Source organism: Pseudophryne corroboree, chromosome 2 (genome assembly GCF_028390025.1).
Source record: "Pseudophryne corroboree isolate aPseCor3 chromosome 2, aPseCor3.hap2, whole genome shotgun sequence".
Lineage (NCBI taxonomy): Eukaryota > Metazoa > Chordata > Amphibia > Anura > Myobatrachidae > Pseudophryne > Pseudophryne corroboree.
Window position 1 is genome coordinate 445,633,475 of NC_086445.1, and position 25,329 is coordinate 445,658,803.

Consider the following 25,329-nt stretch of genomic DNA (forward strand, 5'->3'; position numbering starts at 1 on the left):
AGTGACAATATGTGTATGAAGGGTACAAGTCTGGGAGAAAAGAGCAATTCCAGACGCGCTGTCACAGCTGCCAGCAAGGGATTGTCAGTCCCAATAGAATTTTTACAACGAAAGGCACTTAAGCCGGCGCTGGCTGTTTCTCCTATAGTAAATAATTAGAAAATAATTAATAAATAATCATCCATAGTTTTCTAATTATTTACTATTGGAGAAACAGCCAGCGCCGGCTTAAGTGCCTTTCGTTGTAACAAGTCTGGGAGAAGTAGCTGAAACTAAACCAATTTACTTACAAAATATATGGGGTCTTAAGAATTCTTCCGCCTCCAGGTTGGTTAGGGAACACATCCTCTAGAAAGAAATAGATGTGCCCAACTGCTATACCTAAAAGAAGCCATATAGAACAGAACAGCTGAAAGAAACATGTACTAATAAGTATACATCGTCACTCGAAAATCAGAAACCTAGATTGGACTGCAGAAAAGAACCTTTAGGTCCACCTAGTGGGTATATGTATATTTTATATAGCATGGGTGTGTATTTGAGTCTTCTACCCTTTTCAGACAGAAATCTCGTCAATTACCCGTCGTTTTGCCAATCTCTGCATGACCCCCCTTTCACACAGAGAAGCAAGTTACCGGGTCAAGAATGTCTACCTGGTAATTTGCGGAGCAACCTGAGTATTTCATCTGTGTGAAAGGGCCGACCGGGGTCTCCAATCCTGGTAAATTCCAGGGTCGAAGTCCTGGGAATTTAAACCTGGGTTGAACCTGTCACACAGAAAAAGGACCCATGTTTTTCAGCAAATTACCAGGTAGAACTTCACCCAGGATTTTGCCTCTCTGAAAACTATTACTCATATTTAAATTGAATATTTGAAAAGGTGTACAAATTAAATGAGATCTTGCTAACCCTGCCAAGACCTCGTTACCAACCAAACATGTGGGGACTACCACATTAAGACTTTAAATAAAGCTCAAGGCCAGTGATCCCATGGATATCATTTTATATTACAGAACTTAACAAAACGACAATACCTAGGGACTTTAAAGTTACAAGGAAGGAATGTCCACAAATATCTAACTTTATTTTGTTTAAATGGAAATTTAAAAAACAAAAAAAAAAAATATGAATAAAGCAAACCCTCCCACAGCCATTAAAGCTGGGTACACACTAGATGATGGACAAATAATGCGATTGCGTCAATGATTTCTCTTGACCTCCCGGACAAACTATATAGTGCATACACACTGTGCAATCTTGCTCAAGACCTAAAGATATATTGCCAGTGGTCACATCAAGGAGTATACAGTTGTTAACTCAGATTGAGCATTATGTAGGGTTGACCTGAAGATTTAACAGATGAAGCAGCGAGAGAGCGCATAGCGCGAACATACTGGATAATTTGGACGAACTGTTGTTCCGATAAGTCTGAATCAGGCCAATCGTTCAAAATATCTTCTAGTGTGTAACCAGCTTACACTGAGAACCTAATTATGTATCAGTTTATTGGAACAGTCAAAGTATAAGGAACTAGTTGTTACCTGAAAACCTGGTCATAGAAGCAGATAATATTCTAAATGAAAAAGTCATTCCAAGTATAATGTGCTTATCCCAGGCATTAAATACATTTTTGCCCAGAGTGTATGCACAGCGATGATGTGAAAAAAAAAAAATTAAAAAAAAAAAAAAAAAATCGCTGGCCGGAAAATCGCACAGTACATACACACAGAGCGATATTCATCCGGCCCAGCGATTTTCACGGGAGTGAAGCACAGGGCAACGGACGGCAGCAGCGATGATGCAGGAGCACGCATCACTGCTTACCGCTCATCACTCAGCCATACACACGAAGTAGCTCAAAACGCCAAAAGTATGAGCAGACTCGCAGAAATTCCCAAACAGCCTGCCCCATGCAGGCTATTACATATTGCCTTAGATCAGTTGTCTCCAACCTTAATTGGGGTGTGAGCTACTTTGGAAAAATAAAACCTCTGAAGGAGCTACCCCCTCCCCCAATGCGCGTGCGTTCCTGCAAAAGTGGGTGAGACCTCACAAAAGTGGGTGTGTCCTCACAACTACAAGAAATCCCCCCCCGCGTAGTGCCAGATACAAATAATGCCCCTCAGCAGTGCCAGATACAAATAATGACCCTCAGCAGTGCCAGATACACAAATAAGGCCTCCCAGCAGTGCCAGATACAATTCTGCCTGCAGTGCCATTTAAAATGCCCCCCGCAGTGTCCGACACAGTGCTAACCCTTGCTGGCTTCTTCTACTGCCACCGGTGCTGCTGCTCCTCCTGTATGAGGGACGGAAGGGCAGGAGTGTGCAGCGCGCGCCTCTCCTGTGAAGTCCGGAGAGCGGCTGCGGTGAGGGTGACGGTCTCCGGCGGCAGCGGGCATTTAAAAAATGGTGCCGGTAAGTGAGACAATCAAAATTTGCGGTCCGGCAGCCAATCAGGTGCCGCCACTGCCGGTCCACGAGCTCTGATTGGCTGATGGCCGGCACCATATTAAAAATGAAGGGAGTAGGAGTGCCAGTGACTGCCCAAGCCCGTGCGCTCTGTGAGCTACCGAAAATACTACGGCGAGCTACCGGTAGCTCGTAAGCTACACTGCCTTAGATCATGGGTCTTCAACCTGTGGCTCTCCAGCTGTTGTGGAACTACACATCCCAGCATACCCTGCTCAGTTTTAACACGCATTAATAGCAAAACTGTGGTAGAATATGCTGTGATGTGCAGTCCCACAGCAGATGGAGGGCTGCAGGTTGAAGACCCATCCCTTAGAGGTTTTAGTTTTTAACTACAGTAACAGTTAAATGTTCTTTGAGGGTGGGGGGAGGGGGGGGGGGGGATTGCTACTGGTCTGCTACAAATATATGTTCTAGTACAATAAGATTAGTAAAATAATAAAGGATCATAAAATGTAGTTTAATGAGCTTTAAATAATTGTATAACTATACTAACTGATTGCTACACAGTTTTAGAAGGGGAGGAGAAATTATTAAAAAATAAAATAAAATAAAAAATGTGTTGCCTGCTGCACTTTGTAGGTGGTGTGGGGGGTGGTCTTCAGTATGCCGACTGATGGGATCCCGGCGCACAGTAAACCGGCGCCGGGATCCCGACAGCCGGCATACCGACACTTATTCTCCCTCGTGGGGGTCCACTACCCCCGGATGGAGAATAAAATAGCATGGCGCACGTAGCGCGCCACCGTGCCCGCAAGGGGCTCATTTGCACTCGCCACACTGTCGGTAAGCCGGCGGTCGGGCTCCCAACGCCGGTATGCTGGTCGCCAAGAGCCCGACCGCCGGCATACCATAGTGAACCCGGTGTGGGTGATTGTAGTGTGTTGGCACTACATAACAAATAATACAATTAAACAGCACATTAGAGAATATGCAGTTTTAGCAGTTTAAATAACTTAATAAATTCCACCAAGTACATTTCAGATGCCACTTGATTTTTCCCTTACAGTGTATGAGCCCTAAGTGGCCAGCACAGGAATGCACATCTTACCCAAGAGGTCCACAATGATGGAATTCCCCAGCAACAGTGAGAAGCCCATGAGAACCCATGGAAGGAATGGAGCCTGGAAATTGAGAAGCCCAAAAAAGTTCATCCGAACATAAGGATTCCTTCTGCTCCACACATACACAAGCATTATTGTAAAAGCTTGGCCTAGGAACACCAAATTGACAAATAGACCAAAGATCTAAAAAGAATTAAGGAATATTAAACCCAATTCAAGAAGTTTAGATCACATTGCTCTCAAACAACTCCCCTTTGCTTCATTCCATAATATGGCCTTGATACCAATTGCTTTACTAGCATCCTTTCTGTGCTATTAAAAGGGTTTCTGTGTTAGCTGGGCAACAAGGACTACACACACCATCCATCCAGCAAGTTAGTAGTAACGCCTTACTTCTAAATCAAGAAATTAGAGCCTTAAGCTGGGAACACTAGGCAGACGGATCGGCCGGTCCACTGACCTATGCGACGATCAGAAAGTGCATACACACTTACCAATCATCAGCCTGATGTCGCAACTGGGAAGGCATTTACATGTACCCGCCCAGTTGTGCAGTCAGTGACAGGCAGCTTCTGCAGCAAGTGTACAGGTGGGTTTGCAGATCGCCCATACACACAGCACGGATGCATATCTGCAGGTATATTGGCCTACGGCTGACACAATATGTAACATTTATAGACATATCAGGGGTACACACCTGCTGACAAGCCCACAATATCTATTGGCCATTCAATTGAACGGCCGATATATAGGCCAGTGTGTACTCAGCATTATTCAGTTGATGCTAAGCCAATTATGCTGGAACTTGGCTTTAAACCCTTGGCTTACTCATAACAACCTAACCTTTAAATTATTTTAATGTTGAATACATCCAGATTAAATAAATATACGTTATGGTAAGAACTTACCGTTGATAACGTGATTTCTCTTATGTCCACAGGATTATCCACAGGATAACATTGGGATATTGTCGAGCGACAACGAAAATGGCACCAACACGGTCACAAGCTTTCTGGCCTCCCAGGATGCATTGGGGCCTCCACTACATAGTCCCGCCCACTGACTCAGTCAGATCAGTTCTTTCCACAGCGATTTTAGGCAGGAACATCAGGCAGAGACCTGTTTAGGCAATAAGAACACACACGCACACCCTTCCATACAAGAAGGAAGAGGTTTTAGTGATGGTCTAGATCCTCAAATCAGATGCGTCAGGGTGGGATCCCTGTGGACATAAGAGAAATCACGTTATCAACGGTAAGTTCTTACCATAACGTACATTTCTCTGGCTGGGTAAACAGGATTATCCACAGGATAACATTGGGATTCCCAAAGCCATTTTAGTGGTGGGGACGCTCCTGATTGCACAGGAGGACCTTTCGCCCGAAGTCTGCGTCATGAGAGGTAAAAGTATCCAAGGCATAATGTCTAATGAATGTGTTTATAGTGTTCACTCTAGGCTGTTTTAGCAGGGCGCCGCGCCCTGCCCGTTTTTTTAACAGGCAAAACCCACCCTGCCCCTTTTGCGGCGCCCTGCTAGAACAGCCGCCCGCTGCCTGCCCTCCTGGCGTGTATAGATGCCGTGCGCATGCGCGCGGCATCCATTCACGCATTGGGAGAGGGCTGGGGGAAGCCCAGCACCGACGGAGGTGCTGGGCACGCCCCCAAGAGTGACGTCACCGGCCACAGACGCTCTCTCTAGTAGCGTCTGTGGGCCGCACCGCCCCCTAAAATGACGGAGGCGTGGCCACGCCCCCATTTCGGACGCGTGCGCGGCTTCGCCGCGCGCGCACACATGTGCCCCCGGAGTCCGGCGCCCTGCCCCTTTTCACTCCTAGAGTGAACACTGGTTTATGGAAGACCATGTGGCTGCCTTACATATCTGTTCTGCTGAAGCACCCTGTTGTGCTGCCCAAGAAGGACCTACCTTACGTGTAGAGTGTGCAGAGACATTAGCCGGAATAGGGAGATCTGCATGAGAATAAGCTTCTGATATTACCATTCGGAGCCATCTCGCCAGCGTCCGTTTACTAGCAGGCCATCCTCTTCTATGGAATCCGTAGAGGATGAAGAGAGAATCTGTTTTCCTGATGGCACTAGTACGATCTATGTAAATTCTTAAAGCTCGGACCACGTCCAGCGACGCTTCTCCCGCAGATAGTCCCGATACCTGAAAAGCTGGGACTACAATATCTTCATTCAGGTGAAACTTTGATACCACCTTTGGAAGATAGCAGTTCTCAGAACGAGATCTAGCTGTGTCTGGAAAAAAAAACTTAGGAAAGGAGACTTACATGATAATGCTCCTAAATCTGACACTCTTCTGGCTGACGCCATTGCCAGTAAAAAAATAAGATTTTACTTACCGATAAATCTATTTCTCGGAGTCCGTAGTGGATGCTGGGGTTCCTGAAAGGACCATGGGGAATAGCGGCTCCGCAGGAGACAGGGCACAAAAAGTAAAGCTTTTCCAGATCAGGTGGTGTGCACTGGCTCCTCCCCCTATGACCCTCCTCCAGACTCCAGTTAGGTACTGTGCCCGGACGAGCGTACACAATAAGGGAGGATTTTGAATCCCGGGTAAGACTCATACCAGCCACACCAATCACACCGTACAACTTGTGATCTAAACCCAGTTAACAGTATGATAACAGCGGAGCCTCTGAAAGATGGCTTCCTTCAACAATAACCCGAATTAGTTAACAATAACTATGTACAATTATTGCAGATAATCCGCACTTGGGATGGGCGCCCAGCATCCACTACGGACTCCGAGAAATAGATTTATCGGTAAGTAAAATCTTATTTTCTCTATCGTCCTAGTGGATGCTGGGGTTCCTGAAAGGACCATGGGGATTATACCAAAGCTCCCAAACGGGCGGGAGAGTGCGGATGACTCTGCAGCACCGAATGAGAGAACTCCAGGTCCTCCTTAGCCAGAGTATCAAATTTGTAAAATTTTACAAACGTGTTCTCCCCTGACCACGTAGCTGCTCGGCAAAGTTGTAATGCCGAGACCCCTCGGGCAGCCGCCCAAGATGAGCCCACCTTCCTTGTGGAGTGGGCCTTTACAGATTTAGGCTGTGGCAGGCCTGCCACAGAATGTGCAAGTTGGATTGTGCTACAGATCCAACGAGCAATCGTCTGCTTAGACGCAGGAGCACCCATCTTGTTGGGTGCATACAATATAAACAACGAGTCAGATTTTCTGACTCCAGCTGTCCTTGTAATATATATTTTTAATGCTCTGACAACGTCCAGTAACTTGGAGTCCTCCAAGTCACTTGTAGCCGCAGGCACTACAATAGGCTGGTTCAGATGAAATGCTGACACCACCTTAGGGAGAAAATGCGGACGAGTCCGCAGTTCTGCCCTGTCCGAATGGAAAATCAGATATGGGCTTTTGTAAGATAAAGCTGCCAGTTCTGACACTCTCCTGGCCGAAGCCAGGGCTAGAAGCATGGTCACTTCCCATGTGAGATATTTCAAATCCACCTTTTTTAGTGGTTCAAACCAATGAGATTTTAGAAAGTCCAAAACCACATTGAGATCCCACGGTGCCACTGGAGGCACCACAGGAGGCTGTATATGCAGCACTCCCTTAACAAAAGTCTGGACTTCAGGGACTGAAGCCAATTCTTTTTGAAAGAAAATCGACAGGGCCGAAATTTGAACCTTAATAGATCCCAATTTGAGACCCATAGACAATCCTGATTGCAGGAAATGTAGGAATCGACCCAGTTGAAATTCCTCCGTCGGAGCACTCCGATCTTCGCACCACGCAACATATTTTCGCCAAATTCGGTGATAATGTTGCACGGTTACTTCCTTCCTTGCTTTAATCAAAGTAGGAATGACTTCTTCCGGCATGCCTTTTTCCTTTAGGATCCGGCGTTCAACCGCCATGCCGTCAAACGCAGCCGCGGTAAGTCTTGAAACAGACAGGGACCCTGCTGAAGCAAGTCCCTCCTTAGAGGTAGAGGCCACGGATCTTCCGTGATCATCTCTTGAAGTTCCGGGTACCAAGTCCTTCTTGGCCAATCCGGAACCACTAGTATCGTTCTTACGCCTCTTTGCCGTATAATTCTCAATACTTTTGGTATGAGAGGCAGAGGAGGAAACACATACACCGACTGGTACACCCAAGGCGTTACCAGCGCGTCCACAGCTATTGCCTGCGGATCTCTTGACCTGGCGCAATACCTGTCCAGTTTTTTGTTGAGGCGAGACGCCATCATGTCCACCATTGGTCTTTCCCAACGGGTTACCAGCATGTGGAAGACTTCTGGATGAAGTCCCCACTCTCCCGGGTGAAGATCGTGTCTGCTGAGGAAGTCTGCTTCCCAGTTGTCCACTCCCGGGATGAACACTGCTGACAGTGCTATCACATGATTCTCTGCCCAGCGAAGAATCCTTGCAGCTTCTGCCATTGCACTCCTGCTTCTTGTGCCGCCCTGTCTGTTCACATGGGCGACTGCCGTGATGTTGTCCGACTGGATCAACACCGGTTTTCCCTGAAGCAGAGGTTCTGCCTGGCTTAGAGCATTGTAGATTGCTCTTAGTTCCATAATGTTTATGTGAAGAGACGTTTCCAGGCTCGTCCATACTCCCTGGAAGTTTCTTCCTTGTGTGACTGCTCCCCAGCCTCTCAGGCTGGCGTCCGTGGTCACCAGGATCCAATCCTGTATGCCGAATCTGCGGCCCTCCAATAGATGAGCACTCTGCAACCACCACAGAAGAGACACCCTTGTCCTTGGAGACAGGGTTATCCGCAGGTGCATCTGAAGATGCGACCCTGACCATTTGTCCAACAGATCCCTTTGGAAAATTCTTGCGTGGAATCTGCCGAATGGAATTGCTTCGTAAGAAGCCACCATTTTTCCCAGGACTCTTGTGCATTGATGTACAGACACCTTTCCTGGTTTTAGGAGGTTCCTGACAAGCTCGGATAACTCCTTGGCTTTTTCCTCCGGGAGAAAAACCTTTTTCTGAACCGTGTCCAGAATCATCCCTAGGAACAGCAGACGAGTTGTCGGCATTAACTGGGATTTTGGAATATTCAGAATCCACCCGTGCTGTTTTAGCACTTCTTGAGACAGTGCTAATCCCATCTCTAGCTGTTCTCTGGACCTTGCTCTTATTAGGAGATCGTCCAAGTATGGGATAATTAATATGCCTTTTCTTCGAAGAAGAATCATCATCTCGGCCATTACCTTTGTAAAGACCCGAGGTGCCGTGGACAATCCGAACGGCAGCGTCTGAAACTGATAGCGACAGTTTTGTACAACGAACCTGAGGTACCCCTGGTGTGAGGGGTAAATTGGAACGTGGAGATACGCATCCTTGATGTCCAAGGATACCATAAAATCCCCCTCTTCCAGGTTCGCTATCACTGCTCTGAGTGACTCCATTTTGAACTTGAACTTCTTTATGTACAGGTTCAAGGACTTCAGATTTAGAATAGGCCTTACCGAGCCATCCGGCTTCGGTACCACAAAAAGAGTGGAATAATACCCCTTCCCTTGTTGTAGAAGAGGTACCTTGACTATCACCTGCTGAGAGTACAGCTTGTGAATGGCTTCCAAAACCGTCTCCCTTTCGGAGGGGGACGTTGGTAAAGCAGACTTCAGGAAACGGCGAGGTGGATCTGTCTCTAATTCCAACCTGTACCCCTGAGATATTATCTGTAGGATCCAGGGATCTACTTGCGAGTGAGCCCACTGCGCGCTGTAATTTTTGAGACGACCGCCCACCGTCCCCGAGTCCGCTTGAGAAGCCCCAGCGTCATGCTGAGGCTTTTGTAGAAGCCGGGGAGGGCTTCTGTTCCTGGGAAGGAGCTGCCTGTTGCTGTCTCTTCCCTCGACCTCTGCCTCGTGGCAGATATGAATAGCCCTTTGCTCTCTTATTTTTAAAGGAACGAAAGGGCTGCGGTTGAAAAGTCGGTGCCTTTTTCTGTTGGGGAGTGACTTGAGGCAGAAAGGTGGATTTCCCGGCTGTAGCCGTGGCCACCAAATCTGATAGACCGACTCCAAATAACTCCTCCCCTTTATACGGCAAAACTTCCATATGCCGTTTTGAATCCGCATCGCCTGTCCACTGTCGCGTCCATAAAGCTCTTCTGGCCGAAATGGACATAGCACTTACCCGTGATGCCAGTGTGCAGATATCCCTCTGTGCATCACGCATATAAAGAAATGCATCCTTTATTTGTTCTAACGACAGTAAAATATTGTCCCTGTCCAGGGTATCAATATTTTCAATCAGGGACTCTGACCAAACTATCCCAGCACTGCACATCCAGGCAGTCGCTATAGCTGGTCGTAGTATAACACCTGCATGTGTGTATATACTTTTTTGGATATTTTCCATCCTCCTACCTGATGGATCTTTAAGTGCGGCCGTCTCAGGAGAGGGTAACGCCACTTGTTTAGATAAGCGTGTTAGCGCCTTGTCCACCCTAGGAGATGTTTCCCAGCGCTCCCTAACCTCTGGCGGGAAAGGGTATAATGCCAATAATTTCTTTGAAATTATCAGCCTTTTATCAGGAGCAAGCCACGCTTCATTACACACGTCATTTAATTCTTCTGATTCAGGAAAAACTATAGGTAGTTTTTTCACACCCCACATAATACCCTGTTTAGTGGTACCTGTAGTATCAGCTAAATGTAACGCCTCCTTCATTGCCAAAATCATATAACGTGTGGCCCTACTGGAAAATACGGTTGATTCGTCACCGTCACCACTGGAGTCAGTGCCTGTGTCTGGGTCTGTGTCGACCGACTGAGGCAAAGGGCGTTTTACAGCCCGTGACGGTGTTTGAGTCGCCTGGACAGGCACTAATTGATTGTCCGGCCGTCTCATGTCGTCAAACGACTGCTTTAGCGTGTTGACACTATCCCGTAGTTCCATAAATAAAGGCATCCATTCTGGTGTCGACTCCCTAGGGGGTGACATCCTCATATTTGGCAATTGCTCCGCCTCCACACCAATATCGTCCTCATACATGTCGACACACACGTACCGACACACAGCAGACACACAGGGAATGCTCCTAACGAAGACAGGACCCACTAGCCCTTTGGGGAGACAGAGGGAGAGTTTGCCAGCACACACCAAAAGCGCTATATATATAACAGGGATAGCCTTATAATAAGTGCTCCCTTATAGCTGCTTTATATATAAAAATATCGCCATAAATTTGCCCCCCCTCTCTGTTTTACCCTGTTTCTGTAGTGCAGTGCAGGGGAGAGACCTGGGAGCCGTCCTGACCAGCGGAGCTGTGAGAGGAAATGGCGCCGTGTGCTGAGGAGATAGGCCCCGCCCCTTTTCCGGCGGGCTCGTCTCCCGCTATTTAGTGAATTTAGGCAGGGGTTAAATATCTCCATATAGCCTCTGGGGGCTATATGTGAGGTATTTTTAGCCTTTATATAGGTTACATTTGCCTCCCAGGGCGCCCCCCCCCAGCGCCCTGCACCCTCAGTGACTGCGTGTGAAGTGTGCTGAGAGGAAAATGGCGCACAGCTGCAGTGCTGTGCGCTACCTTTAGAAGACTGCAGGAGTCTTCAGCCGCCGATTTTGGACCTCTTCTGACTTCAGCATCTGCAAGGGGGCCGGCGGCGCGGCTCCGGTGACCATCCAGGCTGTACCTGTGATCGTCCCTCTGGAGCTGATGTCCAGTAGCCAAGAAGCCAATCCATCCTGCACGCAGGTGAGTTCACTTCTTCTCCCCTCAGTCCCTCGTTGCAGTGATCCTGTTGCCAGCAGGACTCACTGTAAAATAAAAAACCTAAGCTAAACTTTTTCTAAGCAGCTCTTTAGGAGAGCCACCTAGATTGCACCCTTCTCGGCCGGGCACAAAAATCTAACAGGAGTCTGGAGGAGGGTCATAGGGGGAGGAGCCAGTGCACACCACCTGATCTGGAAAAGCTTTACTTTTTGTGCCCTGTCTCCTGCGGAGCCGCTATTCCCCATGGTCCTTTCAGGAACCCCAGCATCCACTAGGACGATAGAGAAAAGAACTTTAACCGTTAACCACTTAAGATCTGCTCTCTCAAGTGGTTCAAACAAAGGACCCTGGAGAAATTTAAGAACTAAATTCAAATCCCAGGGAGCTGCAGGAGGAACAAATGGAGGGTGAATATGTACTACTCCTTGAAAAAAAATGTACGTACATCCTGTAAATCAGCAATCTTCTGCTGAAACCATACAGTTAACGCTGAAACTTGGACCCTCAAGGAAGCAACTTTCAACCCTTTAACCAATCCTGCCTGAAGGAAATCCAAAATCCTAGTTACTTTAAAAGATCTCTGATTGAAATTTTTTCCAGTACACCAATGAATACAGGCTTGCCATATTCTATGATACACACAGGCCGAAGAAGGCTTTCTTGCTCTAAGCATAGTTTGGATTACTTGTTTAGAAAAACCTTTAGCCTCTAAGATAGAGGTTTCAACAGCCACGCCGTCAAAGACAGGCGATCCAGATGACTGTGACAACAAGAACCCTGCATTAGCAGATCTGGACGTTGAGTGAGCAGTATCGGTGCTTCCACGGACATTCTCAACAGATCTGTATACCAATGCCTTCTTGGCCAAGCTGGAGCTATTAGAATGATTGCTCCTTTTGCCTGTTTTATCTTTCTCACTACTCTGGGTAACAGAGATATTGGAGGGAACAGATATGCCAGATGAAATTTCCATTCTACCGACAGTGCGTCTACAAGGACCGCTCCTGGGTTCCTTGTTCTCGATACGTACCTCGGAACCTTGTTGTTTAGACGCGACGTCATAAGGTCTATCTACGGTAGACCCCATCTGTTCACCAGTGTCTGAAACACTTGGGTGTAGTGCCCATTCGGTTTCCTGAATGGTGTGCCGACTGAGAAAATCCGCTTCCCAGTTTAGTACACCCGGGACAAATACTGCTGACAATGCTGGAAGATGGAGTTCTGCCCATTTTAGAATGGGAGTTACTTCCTCCATCAGACTCTTGCTGTGAGTTCCTCCTTGATGATTGAGGTATGCTACTGCCGTCGCATTGTCTGAGCGGATCTGGACTGGTCTTCCTTGTAGATTGTCCTTTGCCTGAACTAAAGCCAAGTAAATGGCTCTTATCTCCAACAGATTTATTGGCAGGCGACGTTCCCTTGCGGTCCATTTTCCCTGGAACCATAGGCTTCCGAGTACCGCCCCCCAGCCTTGCAGGCTGGCATCTGTTGTCAGGACTTGCCACTCTTTTATCCAAAAGGGTCTCCCCCTGTTTAAATGGTCTGTCTGTAGCCACCACGCTAGAGACCTTTTTACATTTACTGGAATCTTTACCATCTGCTTCTTTATCGTCTGATGATTTCCATTCCATTTGGTCAGAATAAGGTGCTGCAACGGTCTGGAGTGGAATTGCGCATATTCCACCATGTCGAAGGTTGATACCATCAGACCCAACAGTCGCATTGCTGCATGGACTGACATTGTCTGGGCTTGCAACGCTTCCTGAGCCATGACCTGCACCTTGACTATCTTTTTCTCTGGTAAGAGAACTTTCTGTAGGTCTGAAGCCAATATGGCCCCCAAATGAACCATCCGCTGTGACGGATTCAGGGACGACTTTTCCCAATTTATGAGCCACCAGTGTCTCTGTAAACAAACTATCGTCTGTTGAAGATGGCTCAACAGTAAATCTTGCGACTGTGCCAAGATTAACAGGTCGTCGAGGTAAGGGAATATTCTTATCCCGTTTGCGCAGACAAGCTGCCATAACCACCATGATCTTGGTAAACACCCTGGGTGCTGTAGCTAGCCCGAAAGGCAGAGCTTGGAACTGGAAATGTTCCTGGAGGATGGCAAACCTGAGGTAACACTGATGCGACAGTGCTATAGGCCCATGCAGGTAAGCATCCCGTACATCCAGAGATACCATGTAATCTCCCGGTTCCATAGCTAACATTATGGAGCGTTACGTAACGTCTCCATGTGGAACTTCGGGATCCATATGTATTTGTTCAACATTTTCAGATTTAGAATTGGTCGGTATGACCCAGTTGGTTTCTGGATTAGAAATAGATTGGAGTAAAACCCCTGTCCCCTTTGTGATGGAGGTACTGGGACAATCACACCTGACTGCAGTAATTTTTGGACTGCTTCTTGCAGGGCATTGGCCTTCGACTCTATACAAGACGGGCTGGTGCAAAAAAAATCTTTGAGGAGGCTGCCTCCTGAATGGGAACCCATACCCCTGAGATACTACCTTCTGCACCCAAGCATCTGCTGTTGACTGTTGCCATGTGTGCAAAAAGAAGAAGGAGTCGGCCCCCAACCTTGGAATCCTCCAGGCGGAGGCCCGTCTCTTCAGGCTGACGGTTTCTGTTCTGGTTTGGAAGCTGGCTTTTTGCTAGCCCACTGCTTCCTACCCCTGGATTTAAACTGGGGTTGCTTAGGCTCCTCTTTAGCTTTTGCTTTGCCAGCGAAATGAACGAAATTTTAAACCCTTGGACTAAGGGTTATAAGCAGCCGGAAATCTGACCTTTTTTGATTCAGCCACTGATTCTAGGATATCCGATAAAGGTTTTCCAAATAATATATTACTGACAAAAGGCAATGCTTCCAATTCTTTCTTGGACTCCGCATCTGCCTTCCAGGTCCGTAGCCAAACTGCTCTGCGAGCGACTACTGTCAAGGCTGAAGCTTTAGAAGCAACTGTGCCTACATCAATTGCTGCTTCTTCCAAATACTGGGCAGATTGTCTTAACCGGCAAAAACGATCCTCTTGCTCCCTAGTAGGAGAAGGGATGTCATGCTCTAGTTCCTCTATCCATTCGCCCATTGCCTTTGCTACCCAGGTCGAAGCCATAGCAGGTCTTACCACTGCTCCTACTAGAGAAAAAATATTTTTCAACAGGCTCTCTACCCTTCTGTCTGTGACATCATTCAATGAGGTAGATGACAGTGGTAAAGCAGATTTATGCACGAGTCGCAGAACATGTGCATCTACTTTTGGAGGAACTTCTCTTTTCGAGCAATCCACAGCAGGAAATGGATAATAAGAATCCCATCTCTTAGGAATCTTATACTTTTTACTGGGCGCTGCCCAAGACTCATCCATCATTTCCGTCGGCTCATCTGACGCTGGGAATTCAGCTTTCACTGATTTTGTTCGTTTAAATACAGGTGCTTTTGCTTTTAACACTGTCTTGGCTGGTTCTTCCAACGAGAGAACAGCCTTTACAGCATTAATAAGTTCAGCTACATCTTCTGAACTAAAGCTCTGCGACTGATCATCATACGGAGTTGAATCTATTGTATCATCATCATCCGATGTATCATCTTGTGTAGTCTGCCACACAGACGCATCTGTCTTAGTCTTACCTGCCCCTTGGTTGCTTGTAGAAGCTACTGGAACCAAACCATAGGAAGGGAGCTGCATGTATGGGTTCATAGTGTAACCTAACCCTTGAGGTAGTGCTACCGGAGCTAACCTGTCCGCTATTGAAGATAGAGTCTTTGCGAACATATTCCATGGTGGCTCTGTTGGTGGTTGAACCAATTCCTGTTTTTTACTTCGCTGAAAAGCGAAACAGTTTGCACACAAACCCTCATAAGTGACCAATTGATTCATATCAATTACCCCTGACTTACAATATAAGCATGTTAGGGCTGTAGGAGTGCTTGATAAATTCTCCTCATCACTTTTGCCGCTCACAGACATGGTATTAACCTGTTATTGACTACACAATCTGTGACTGAAAATCACCCTATATGTCAGTATAGAGAGGTGAGATCAATCTGACCACAGTGCACCTGATTTGAGGGTCAGAACAGGACTGACATTACACAGAAAAGTCAGCACACACACTAGCAGTCAGTCACATGTTAAAGCATTAGACATTGCCATATGAGAATACAACCTCCATAACACCTTATACATAAGTAGGAAAATTGTACTTCTGTTTTAAACTGGTTCTTTCAACATAGCATGCAGAAAACACAGTAATATACAGGTCTCATATGCAATAGATACTAAAAATTAACAATGCATACTAAGAAGTAGAGAGAATTTTTAGTACTGTATACCCTGCCTCCGTAGAGCGGGATACAGGGGGACTCACCACACTTCCATATCCAAGCAAATACGCTCGTAAGACGCTGAGTGGATTCAGACGCTACTGGTGTACACTGCCGCTCTTGATAACCGATAACGGACACGGATGCTGAGCGACTTCCACGTGTATGCCGACGCTAAGGCCTGCGACTCGGTCTGGCGGGTTTATCTCCAGTGTACACAACCGCAGCGTCTAAGCTGCGACGAGCACCCTCGTGGTAGCGTCTGAGCCGGAAGTGAGGTCATTTAGTTCATGAAACGAGAAACACGCGGGAACTGGCCATGAACTCGGAGGAGGGGCGGCCAGGAGAGCGTCTGAATCCCCCTGTTGACTTAGACTCCCAGGATCGCGGCCTCTACCTAGTCCTGGCGCCTATGATCCCAGGAGCGTAGCGCTGTCGCACTCTAGATGTTCGGCGCATCAACACACTGTTTGCAGTCTCCACCAAATCAGTGTAGCTGTGTCCTGACCCCTCTAGTAAGAGGAAGTCCATAGACTCACCGTCTCCCCATGCTCCGGCCACAGCCTGGTTACGTCTGCTGGACCTGCTAGAACATCCGACACAGACCCCGTCGAGACAGCACTGATACCCGAAGGTAAGCGTTGTTGCGACCCGGTGGGGAGTTGCTGGAGCGACTCTTTCTAGAATGCGTTTAAGACGCTGTTAAGGTAAGTCGCTCAAAAACAATATAGTAAGTCTATAAAAAAAAATAAGAATTTACTTACCGATAATTCTATTTCTCGGAGTCCGTAGTGGATGCTGGGGTTCCTGAAAGGACCATGGGGAATAGCGGCTCCGCAGGAGACAGGGCACAAAAGTAAAGCTTTTACAGGTCAGGTGGTGTGTACTGGCTCCTCCCCCTATGACCCTCCTCCAGACTCCAGTTAGGTACTGTGCCCGGACGAGCGTACACAATAAGGGAGGATTTTGAATCCCGGGTAAGACTCATACCAGCCACACCAATCACACCGTACAACTTGTGATCTAAACCCAGTTAACAGTATGATAACAGAGGAGCCTCTGAAAGATGGCTTCCTAAACAATAACCCGAATTAGTTAACAATAACTATGTACAAGTATTGCAGATAATCCGCACTTGGGATGGGCGCCCAGCATCCACTACGGACTCCGAGAAATAGAATTATCGGTAAGTAAATTCTTATTTTCTCTATCGTCCTAAGTGGATGCTGGGGTTCCTGAAAGGACCATGGGGATTATACCAAAGCTCCCAAACGGGCGGGAGAGTGCGGATGACTCTGCAGCACCGAATGAGAGAACTCCAGGTCCTCCTTTGCCAGGGTATCAAATTTGTAAAAATTTACAAACGTGTTCTCCCCTGACCACGTAGCTGCTCGGCAGAGTTGTAATGCCGAGACCCCTCGGGCAGCCGCCCAAGATGAGCCCACCTTCCTTGCGGAATGGGCCTTAACAGATTTAGGCTGTGGCAGGCCTGCCACAGAATGTACAAGTTGAATTTTGTTACAAATCCAACGAGCAATCGACTGCTTAGAAGCAGGTGCACCCAACTTGTTGGGTGCATACAGTATAAACAGCGAGTCAGATTTTCTGACTCCAGCCGTCCTTTAAATGTATATTTTTAAGGCTCTGACAACGTCCAACAACTTGGAGTCCTTCAAGTCGTCTGTAGCCGCAGGCACTACAATAGGCTGGTTCAGGTGAAACGCTGATACCACCTTAGGGAGAAAATGCGGACGCGTCCGCAGCTCTGCCCTATGTCGAATGGAAAATTAAATAAGGGCTTTTATAAAACAAAGCCGCCAGTTCAGATACTCTCCCGGCCGAAGCCAGGGCCAGTAACATAGTCACTTTCCATGTGAGATATTTCAAATCCACATTCTTTAGTGGTTCAAACCAATTGGATTTGAGGAAATCTAAAACTACATTTAGATCCCACGGTGCCACCTTAGGCACCACAGGAGGCTGTATATGCAGTACTCCTTTGATAAAAATCTGGACCTCAGGGACTGAGGCCAATTCTCTTTGGAAGAATATTGATAGGGCCGAAATTTGAACCTTAATAGATCCCAATTTGAGACCCATAGACAATCCTGATTGCAGGAAATGTAGGAAACCGACCCAGTTGAAATTCCTCCATCGGAGCACTCCGCTGCTCGCACCACGCAACATATTTTCGCCAAATACGGCGATAATGCTTCGCGGTGACTTCCTTCCTTGCCTGTATCAAGGTAGGAATGACTTCTTCTGGAATGCCTTTTTCTTTTAGGATCTGGCATTCAAACGCCATGCCGTCAAACGCAGCCGCGGTAAGTCTTGAAAAAGACAAGGACCCTGCTGAAGCAGGTCCCTTCTCAGAAGTAGAGGCCACGGATCGTCCGTGACCATCTCTTGAAGTTCCGGGTACCAAGTCCTTCTTGGCCAATCCGGAGCCACTAGTCTTACTCCTCTTTGCCGTATAATCCTCAATACCTTTGGTATGAGAGGCAGAGGAGGAAACACATAAACGGACTGGTACACCCAAGGTGTTACCAACGCGTCCACAGCTATTGCCTGCGGATCTCTTGACCTGGCGCAATAACTGTCCAGTGTCTTGTTGAGGCGAGACGCCATCATGTCCACCATTGGTTTTACCCAACGGTTTAATAGCATGTGGAAAACTTCTGGATGAAGTACCCACTCTCCCGGGTGAAGGTCGTGTCTGCTGAGGAAGTCTGCTTCCCAGTTGTCCACGCCCGGGATGAATACTGCTGACAGTGCTATCACGTGATTCTCCGCCCAGCGAAGGATCCTGGCAGCTTCTGCCATTCTGTTTCTTGTGCCGCCCTGTCTGTTTACATGGGCGACTGCCGTGATGTTGTCCGACTGGATCAACACCGGTCTTCCTTGAAGCAGAGGTTCCGCCTGGCTTAGAGCATTGTAGATTGCTCTTAGTTCCAGAATGCTTATGTGAAGAGACTTTTTCAGGCTCGACCACACTCCCTGGAAATTTCTTCCCTGTGTGACTGCTCCCCAGCCTCTCAGGCTGGCATCCGTGGTCACCAGGATCCAATCCTGCATGCCGAATCTGCGGCCCTCCAATAGATGAGCCTCCTGCAACCACCACAGAAGGGATACCCTTGTCCTCGGCGACAGGGTTATCCGCAGGTGCATCTGAAGATGCGACCCTGACCATTTGTCCAACAGATCCCTTTGCATGGAATCTGCCGAAAGGGATTGCTTCGTAAGAAGCTACCATTTTTTCCCAGGACTCTTGTGCATTGATGTACAGACACCTTTCCTGGTTTTAGGAGGTTCCTGACCAGGTCAGATAACTCCTTGGCTTTTTCTTCGGGAAGAAAAACCTTTTTCTGAACTGTGTCCAGAATCATCCCCAGGAACAGCAGACGAGTTGTCGGCATTAATTGGGATTTTGGAATATTCAGAATCCATCCGTGCTGCTTTAGCACCTCTTGAGATAGTGCTAAACCCATCTCTAGCTGTTCTCTGGACCTTGTCCTTATTAGGAGATCGTCCAAGTATGGGATAATTAATACGCCTTTTCTTCGAAGAAGAAATATTATCTCGGCCATTACCTTTGTAAAGACCCGAGGTGCCGTGGACAAACCAAACGGCAGCGTCTGAAACTGATAGTGACAGTTTTGTACAACGAACCTGAGGTACCCCTGGTGTGAGGGGTAATTGGAACGTGGAGATACGCATCCTTGATGTCCAAGGATACCATAAAGTCCCCTTCTTCCAGGTTCGCTATCACTGCTCTGAGTGACTCCATCTTGAACTTGAACTTCTTTATGTACAGGTTCAAGGACTTCAGATTTAGAATAGGCCTTACCGAGCCATCCGGCTTCGGTACCACAAAAAGAGTGGAATAATACCCCTTCCCTTGTTGTAGAAGAGGTACCTTGACTATCACCTGCTGAGAATACAGCTTGTGAATGGCTTCCAAAACCGTCTCCCTTTCTGAGGGGGACGTTGGTAAAGCCGACTTCAGGAAACGGCGAGGTGGCTCTGTCTCTAATTTCAACCTGTACCCCTGAGATATTATCTGCAGGATCCAGGGATTTACCTGCGAGTGAGCCCACTGCGCGCTGTAATTTTTGAGACGACCGCCTACCGCCCCCAAGTCCGCTTGCGAAGCCCCAGCGTCATGCTGAGGCTTTTGTAGAAGCCGGGGAGGGCTTCTGTTCCTGGGAAGGAGCTGCCTGTTGCTGTCTCTTCCCTCGTCCTCTGCCTCGTGGCAGATATGAATAGCCCTTTGCTCTCTTATTTTTAAAGGAACGAAAAGGCTGCGGTTGAAAAGTCGGTGCCTTTTTCTGTTGGGGAGTGACTTGAGGTAGAAAAGTGGATTTCCCGGCCGTAGCCGTGGCCACCAAATCCGATAGACCGACCCCAAATAACTCCTCTACGCATCGCCTGTCCACTGTCGTGTCCATAAAGCTCTTCTGGCCGAAATGGACATAGCACTTACCCGTGATGCCAGTGTGCAGATATCTCTCTGTGCATCACGCATATAAAGAAATGCATCCTTTATTTGTTCTAACGACAGTAAAATATTGTCCCCGTCCAGGGTATCAATATTTTCGATCAGGGACTCTGACCAAACTACCCCAGCACTGCACATCCAGGCAGTCGCAATAGCTGGTCGTAGTATAACACCTGCATGTGTGTATATACCTTTTTGGATATTTTCCATCCTCCTATCTGATGGATCTTTAAGTGCGGCCGTCTCAGGAGAGGGTAACGCCACTTGTTTTGATAAGCGTGTTAGCGCTTTGTCCACCCTAGGAGGTGTTTCCCAGCGCTCCCTAACCTCTGGCGGGAAAGGGTATAAAGCCAATAACTTCTTTGAAATTAGCAGTTTTTTTATCGGGGCACCCCACGCTTCATCACACACGTCATTTAATTCTTCTGATTCGGTAAAAACTACTGGTAGTTTTTTCACACCCCACATAATACCCTGTTTAGTGGTACCTGTAGTATCAGCTAAATGTAACATCTCCTTTATTGCCAAAATCATATAACGTGTGGCCCTACTGGAAAATACGGTTGATTCGTCACCTTCACCACCGGAATCAGTGCCTGTGTCTGGGTCTGTGTCGACCGACTGAGGCAAGGGGCGTTTTACAGCCCCTGACGGTGTTTGAGGCGCCTGGACAGGCACTAATTGAGTGTCCGGCCGCCTCATGTCGGCAAACGACTGCTTAAGCGAGTTGACGCTATCCCGTAATTCCACAAATAAAGGCATCCATTCTGGTGTCGACCCCCTAGGAGGTGACATCCTCATATTTGGCAATTGCTCCGCCTCCACACCAATAACGTCCTCATACATGTCGACACACACGTACCGACACACAGCAGACACACAGGGAATGCTCTATACGAAGACAGGACCCACTAGCCCTTTGGGGAGACAGAGGGAGAGTCTGCCAGCACACACCAAAAAGCGCTATATATGACAGGGATAGCCTTATGATTAAGTGCTCCCTTATAGCTGCTTTTATATTGATATATTGCCATTTATTTTGCCCCCCCTCTCTGTTATACCCTGTTTCTGTAGTGCAGTGCAGGGGAGAGACCTGGGAGCCTTCCTGACCAGCGGAGCTGTGACAGAAAATGGCGCCGTGTGCTGAGGAGATAGGCCCCGCCCCTTTTCCGGCGGGCTCGTCTCCCGCTATCTAGTACATTTAGGCAGGGGTAAATATCTCCATATAGCCTCTGGGGCTATATGTGAGGTATTTTTAGCCTTTTTAAAGGTTTTCATTTGCCTCCCAGGGCGCCCCCCTCCCAGCGCCCTGCACCCTCAGTGACTGCCGTGTGAAGTGTGCTGAGAGGAAAATGGCGCACAGCTGCAGTGCTGTGCGCTACCTTAAGAAGACTGCAGGAGTCTTCAGCCGCCGATTCTGGACCTCTTCTTGCTTCAGCATCTGTGAGGGGGCCGGCGGCGTGGCTCCGGTGACCATCCAGGCTGTACCTGTGATCGTCCCTCTGGAGCTTCATGTCCAGTAGCCAAGAAGCCAATCCATCCTGCACGCAGGTGAGTTCACTTCTTCTCCCCTCTGTCCCTCGTTGCAGTGATCCTGTTGCCAGCAGGAATCACTGTAAAATAAAAAACCTAAGCTAAACTCTCTAAGCAGCTCTTTATGAGAGCCACCTAGAATTGCACCCTTCTCGGCCGGGCACAAAAATCTAACTGGAGTCTGGAGGAGGGTCATAGGGGGAGGAGCCAGTACACACCACCTGACCTGTAAAAGCTTTACTTTTGTGCCCTGTCTCCTGCGGAGCCGCTATTCCCCATGGTCCTTTCAGGAACCCCAGCATCCACTTAGGACGATAGAGAAATAATAATAAAAAGCTTGGGGCTGCTCTCACAGCAGCCCTGTGACCATTCGGCTTCCTGCCGCACCAAGCAAAAAACTGATCTGACTGAGTCAGTGGGCGGGACTATGTAGTGGAGGCCCCAATGCATCCTGGGAGGCCAGAAAGCTAGGGACCGTGTTGGTGCCATTTTCGCTGTCACTCGACAATATCCCAATGTTATCCTGTGGATAATCCTGTGGACCCAGCCAGAGAAACAAATTGTTCCGCTAGATAACAAAAAATTATTTTATCTGGTAGTGGATGAACCCTATTAATTATTTCACAAAAAAAAACCCAACAATATAAATTATATATATATATATATATATATATATATATATATATATATATATATATATATATATATATATATATATATATATAAAAAAACACATCTGCAGCTTAAATGCCCATGCTGTGCAATATATGACTTCTGAAGGACAAAATTTAGTGTAAGGTTATGAAAACAGTGATAGCAATAGACGGACACGCAACAACCTCCATACCATTAAACTGTACAGACAGACAATGCTAAAGGAAGACAAAAGTGTTGGATTAAGGAGCCAGGAAATCTAGGAAACAAGTAAACATGTTCAGGAAGCCAGGTAAAATCTGCATCATTGATAGAAATAAATGAGGCACCAGTTAGAAATAACAAAATAAAAAATTATATTATTTTCTAATATGCACTGGCCACCAAACTCCTGGGGTTAGCCACTACCTTGCTATTAATACTAGAGTGCAGTTCACCATGTTTGTTTGGAAGTGCAAACTGGTTAAAAAAAATTAAAAAGAAATCAAGAGCCTTCACAATCATGTGCATGCTACCAAGAGACTGCTGAGTAACTGCTTCATTGGCCCTCATTCCGAGTTGTTCGCTCGCTAGCTGCTTTTAGCAGCATTGCACACGCTAAGCCGTCGCCCTCTGGGAGTGTATCTTAGCAGAATTGCGAACGAAAGATTCGCAGAATTGCGAATAGAAATTTCTTAGCAGTTTCTGAGTAGCTCCAGACTTACTCAGCCATTGCGATCAGTTCAGTCAGTTTCGTTCCTGGTTTGACGTCACAAACACACCCAGCGTTCGCCCAGACAGTCCCCCGTTTCTTCAGACACTCCCGCGTTTTTCCCATAAACGCCAGCGTTTTTTCACACACGCCCAGAAAACTGCCAGTTTCCGCCCAGAAGCACCCACTTCCTGTCAATCACACTACGATCACCAGAACGATGAAAAATCCTCGTTATGCCGTGAGTAAAATACCTAACTTTTGTGTAAAATAACTAACCGCATGCGCTCTGCGAACCTTGCGCATGCGAAGTAAGCGACTAATCGCAATATAGCGAAAATCGGCAACGAGCGAACAACTCGGAATGACCACCATTGTTACTGGAAAAAAATATGCCCTTGTCTAAAATTCCCCAAAACACCACCTTAAGTTTTGCCAAACTTCTTGGAATCACAGCACCCTAGTAGTATCCGTTTTCTCACAACACCCCTAGGCCAAATGTTTCTTATTGAGATATTCAGAAAAAAAACATGTGTTTATATGTCATCCTTATAAATCAGCTATGTGGTGAGGGACAGGATTTGCTTCTGTTTGTCCACATATTTTATGACTGCCAGCCACAAGCACTGGTATTGCTTACTACACGGACCATAAATAATTTAAATTGGTCCTGGACCATTAATCCAACGCACCCCTGCAAGTTCACAGAGGTTTGGAAACCCTTAAAAGACAAAAAAAAAATTGTTACATTCCTAATTTGATTATTTCTGTTTCAGAGGGCAATAGCACTATTTTCCTTACTTCACCACCACAATGAGCACTGCAAGCACACACTTTCAGATATTTGATCTGAAAGAACTTTATTATGGTATTTGCACATAAACGAAGTGTGTGACAGGTTCACTCAGTACTTAAGCATATCTCCACTTTCACAAAAAAAGGATTTAGTTAGCAAGGTCCAATAACCTAATCTTTCTGTACTTCTGGATGATTATCAATCACACAGTAAGCCTTATAAGAACACAAATTTTCTGCCTCTTCAAATGCAAGTTAAATGTTACAATGGTAGTACATTATACAGGTTGAGTATCCCTTATCCAAAATGCTTGGGACCAGAGGTATTTTGGATATGGGATTTTTCCGTATTTTGGAATAATTGCATACCATAATGCGATATCATGGCAATGGGACCTAAATCTAAGCACAGAATGCATTAAACAAAGTGTGTCTACATTCACACAATTCATTTATGGTTCATATACACCTTATACACACAGTCTGAAGGTCATTTAATACAATATTTTTAATAACTGTGTGTATTAAACAAAGTTTGTGTACATTGAGCCATCAAAAAACAAAAGTTTCACTATCTCACTCTCGCTCAAAAAAGTCCGTATTTCGGAATATTCCATATTTCGGATATTTGGATATGGGATACTCAACCTGTACAAATAATTATAGAGAGGCTACGGCAGGGCAAAATACTCTATATGCTAGGAGAGCCATTAGAAGCATTAGCTTAAATGTGAAGATGTAGAAGAATTGTGCTATAAACCAATACATTTCCATGCCATAGCTCAGAGCAGTAGGAATATAGATTTCCATAATACAGTTATTGCTGCTTTGGTGGCCATAAAGCATGGCACAGGATATACCTATTAGTCGCCCAGCGTTGTAGGGGAAAACAGTGCAGCTGGGCCAGTTCCAGATGGCATGCGGCCGATTTGAATTACCCTAATTAGGAGGTTGGCCACAGTACTTTAAAGAACATAAAAAAAGTTAAGCAGTCCAACAAGTGGAGCCTCTTTTAAGTTTAGCTGTGTTGACCAAAGGAACATCAACCACAACCACCTTTCCCCCAGAACAGTCCATCATATGAGAAATTGCAAAAGAATCTTAATTTGTTTACTTTCCTTTTATGAACAAACCCAGTTTACTTATTGGAAGGATACAGCCATTAGAAGGCCACCAAAAAGGAACATAAATACAAAATCTGCTGTGCGACCTCGGAAAGATCCTTCTTCAAGCATCCGACAGTATCTGTATCTGTAGTAGTTACACAGTCAAAGAAAATGCTTCTCTAAATAGGTGGAAGAGACCAGGAATTTATAGATAATACATTCCAACAATAAACCTTTAACAGTTAAATGTATGCATGTCAATGTTGAGCCATTTTAAACGGCACAGTTTCCAACCACTGATTTGTGACTCTGCTTTTAACCTGCAAATCAGCTGGGAGATTCCCTGTATTTTTTCTCCATTTAAAGAAAAGTCTTCCTCAATGTAGGCTATTTTCATGGATTGTTCTGAAGCATTTATCACATGTTCTGCAAGAGTATTAACTATAGTGACTTGATTGTCACTC

The 25,329-nt window shown here is 46.6% G+C and overlaps 1 protein-coding gene across 3 annotated transcripts in view; it reads right to left on the reverse strand.

Annotated features, from left to right (window-relative positions):
• DERL2 (derlin 2) overlaps positions 1-25,329 on the reverse strand; it is a 70,679-nt gene that overhangs the window by 12,418 nt on the left and 32,932 nt on the right. For all 3 annotated transcript variants that reach the window (XM_063953682.1, XM_063953681.1, XM_063953683.1), the window contains exons 4-6: positions 24,917-25,010; positions 3,523-3,718; positions 291-381 (exon numbers count right to left, since the gene is read on the reverse strand). In XM_063953682.1, the coding sequence (XP_063809752.1) occupies positions 291-381; positions 3,523-3,718; positions 24,917-25,010 (381 nt within the window). The remainder of the gene's footprint in view (positions 1-290; positions 382-3,522; positions 3,719-24,916; positions 25,011-25,329) is intronic.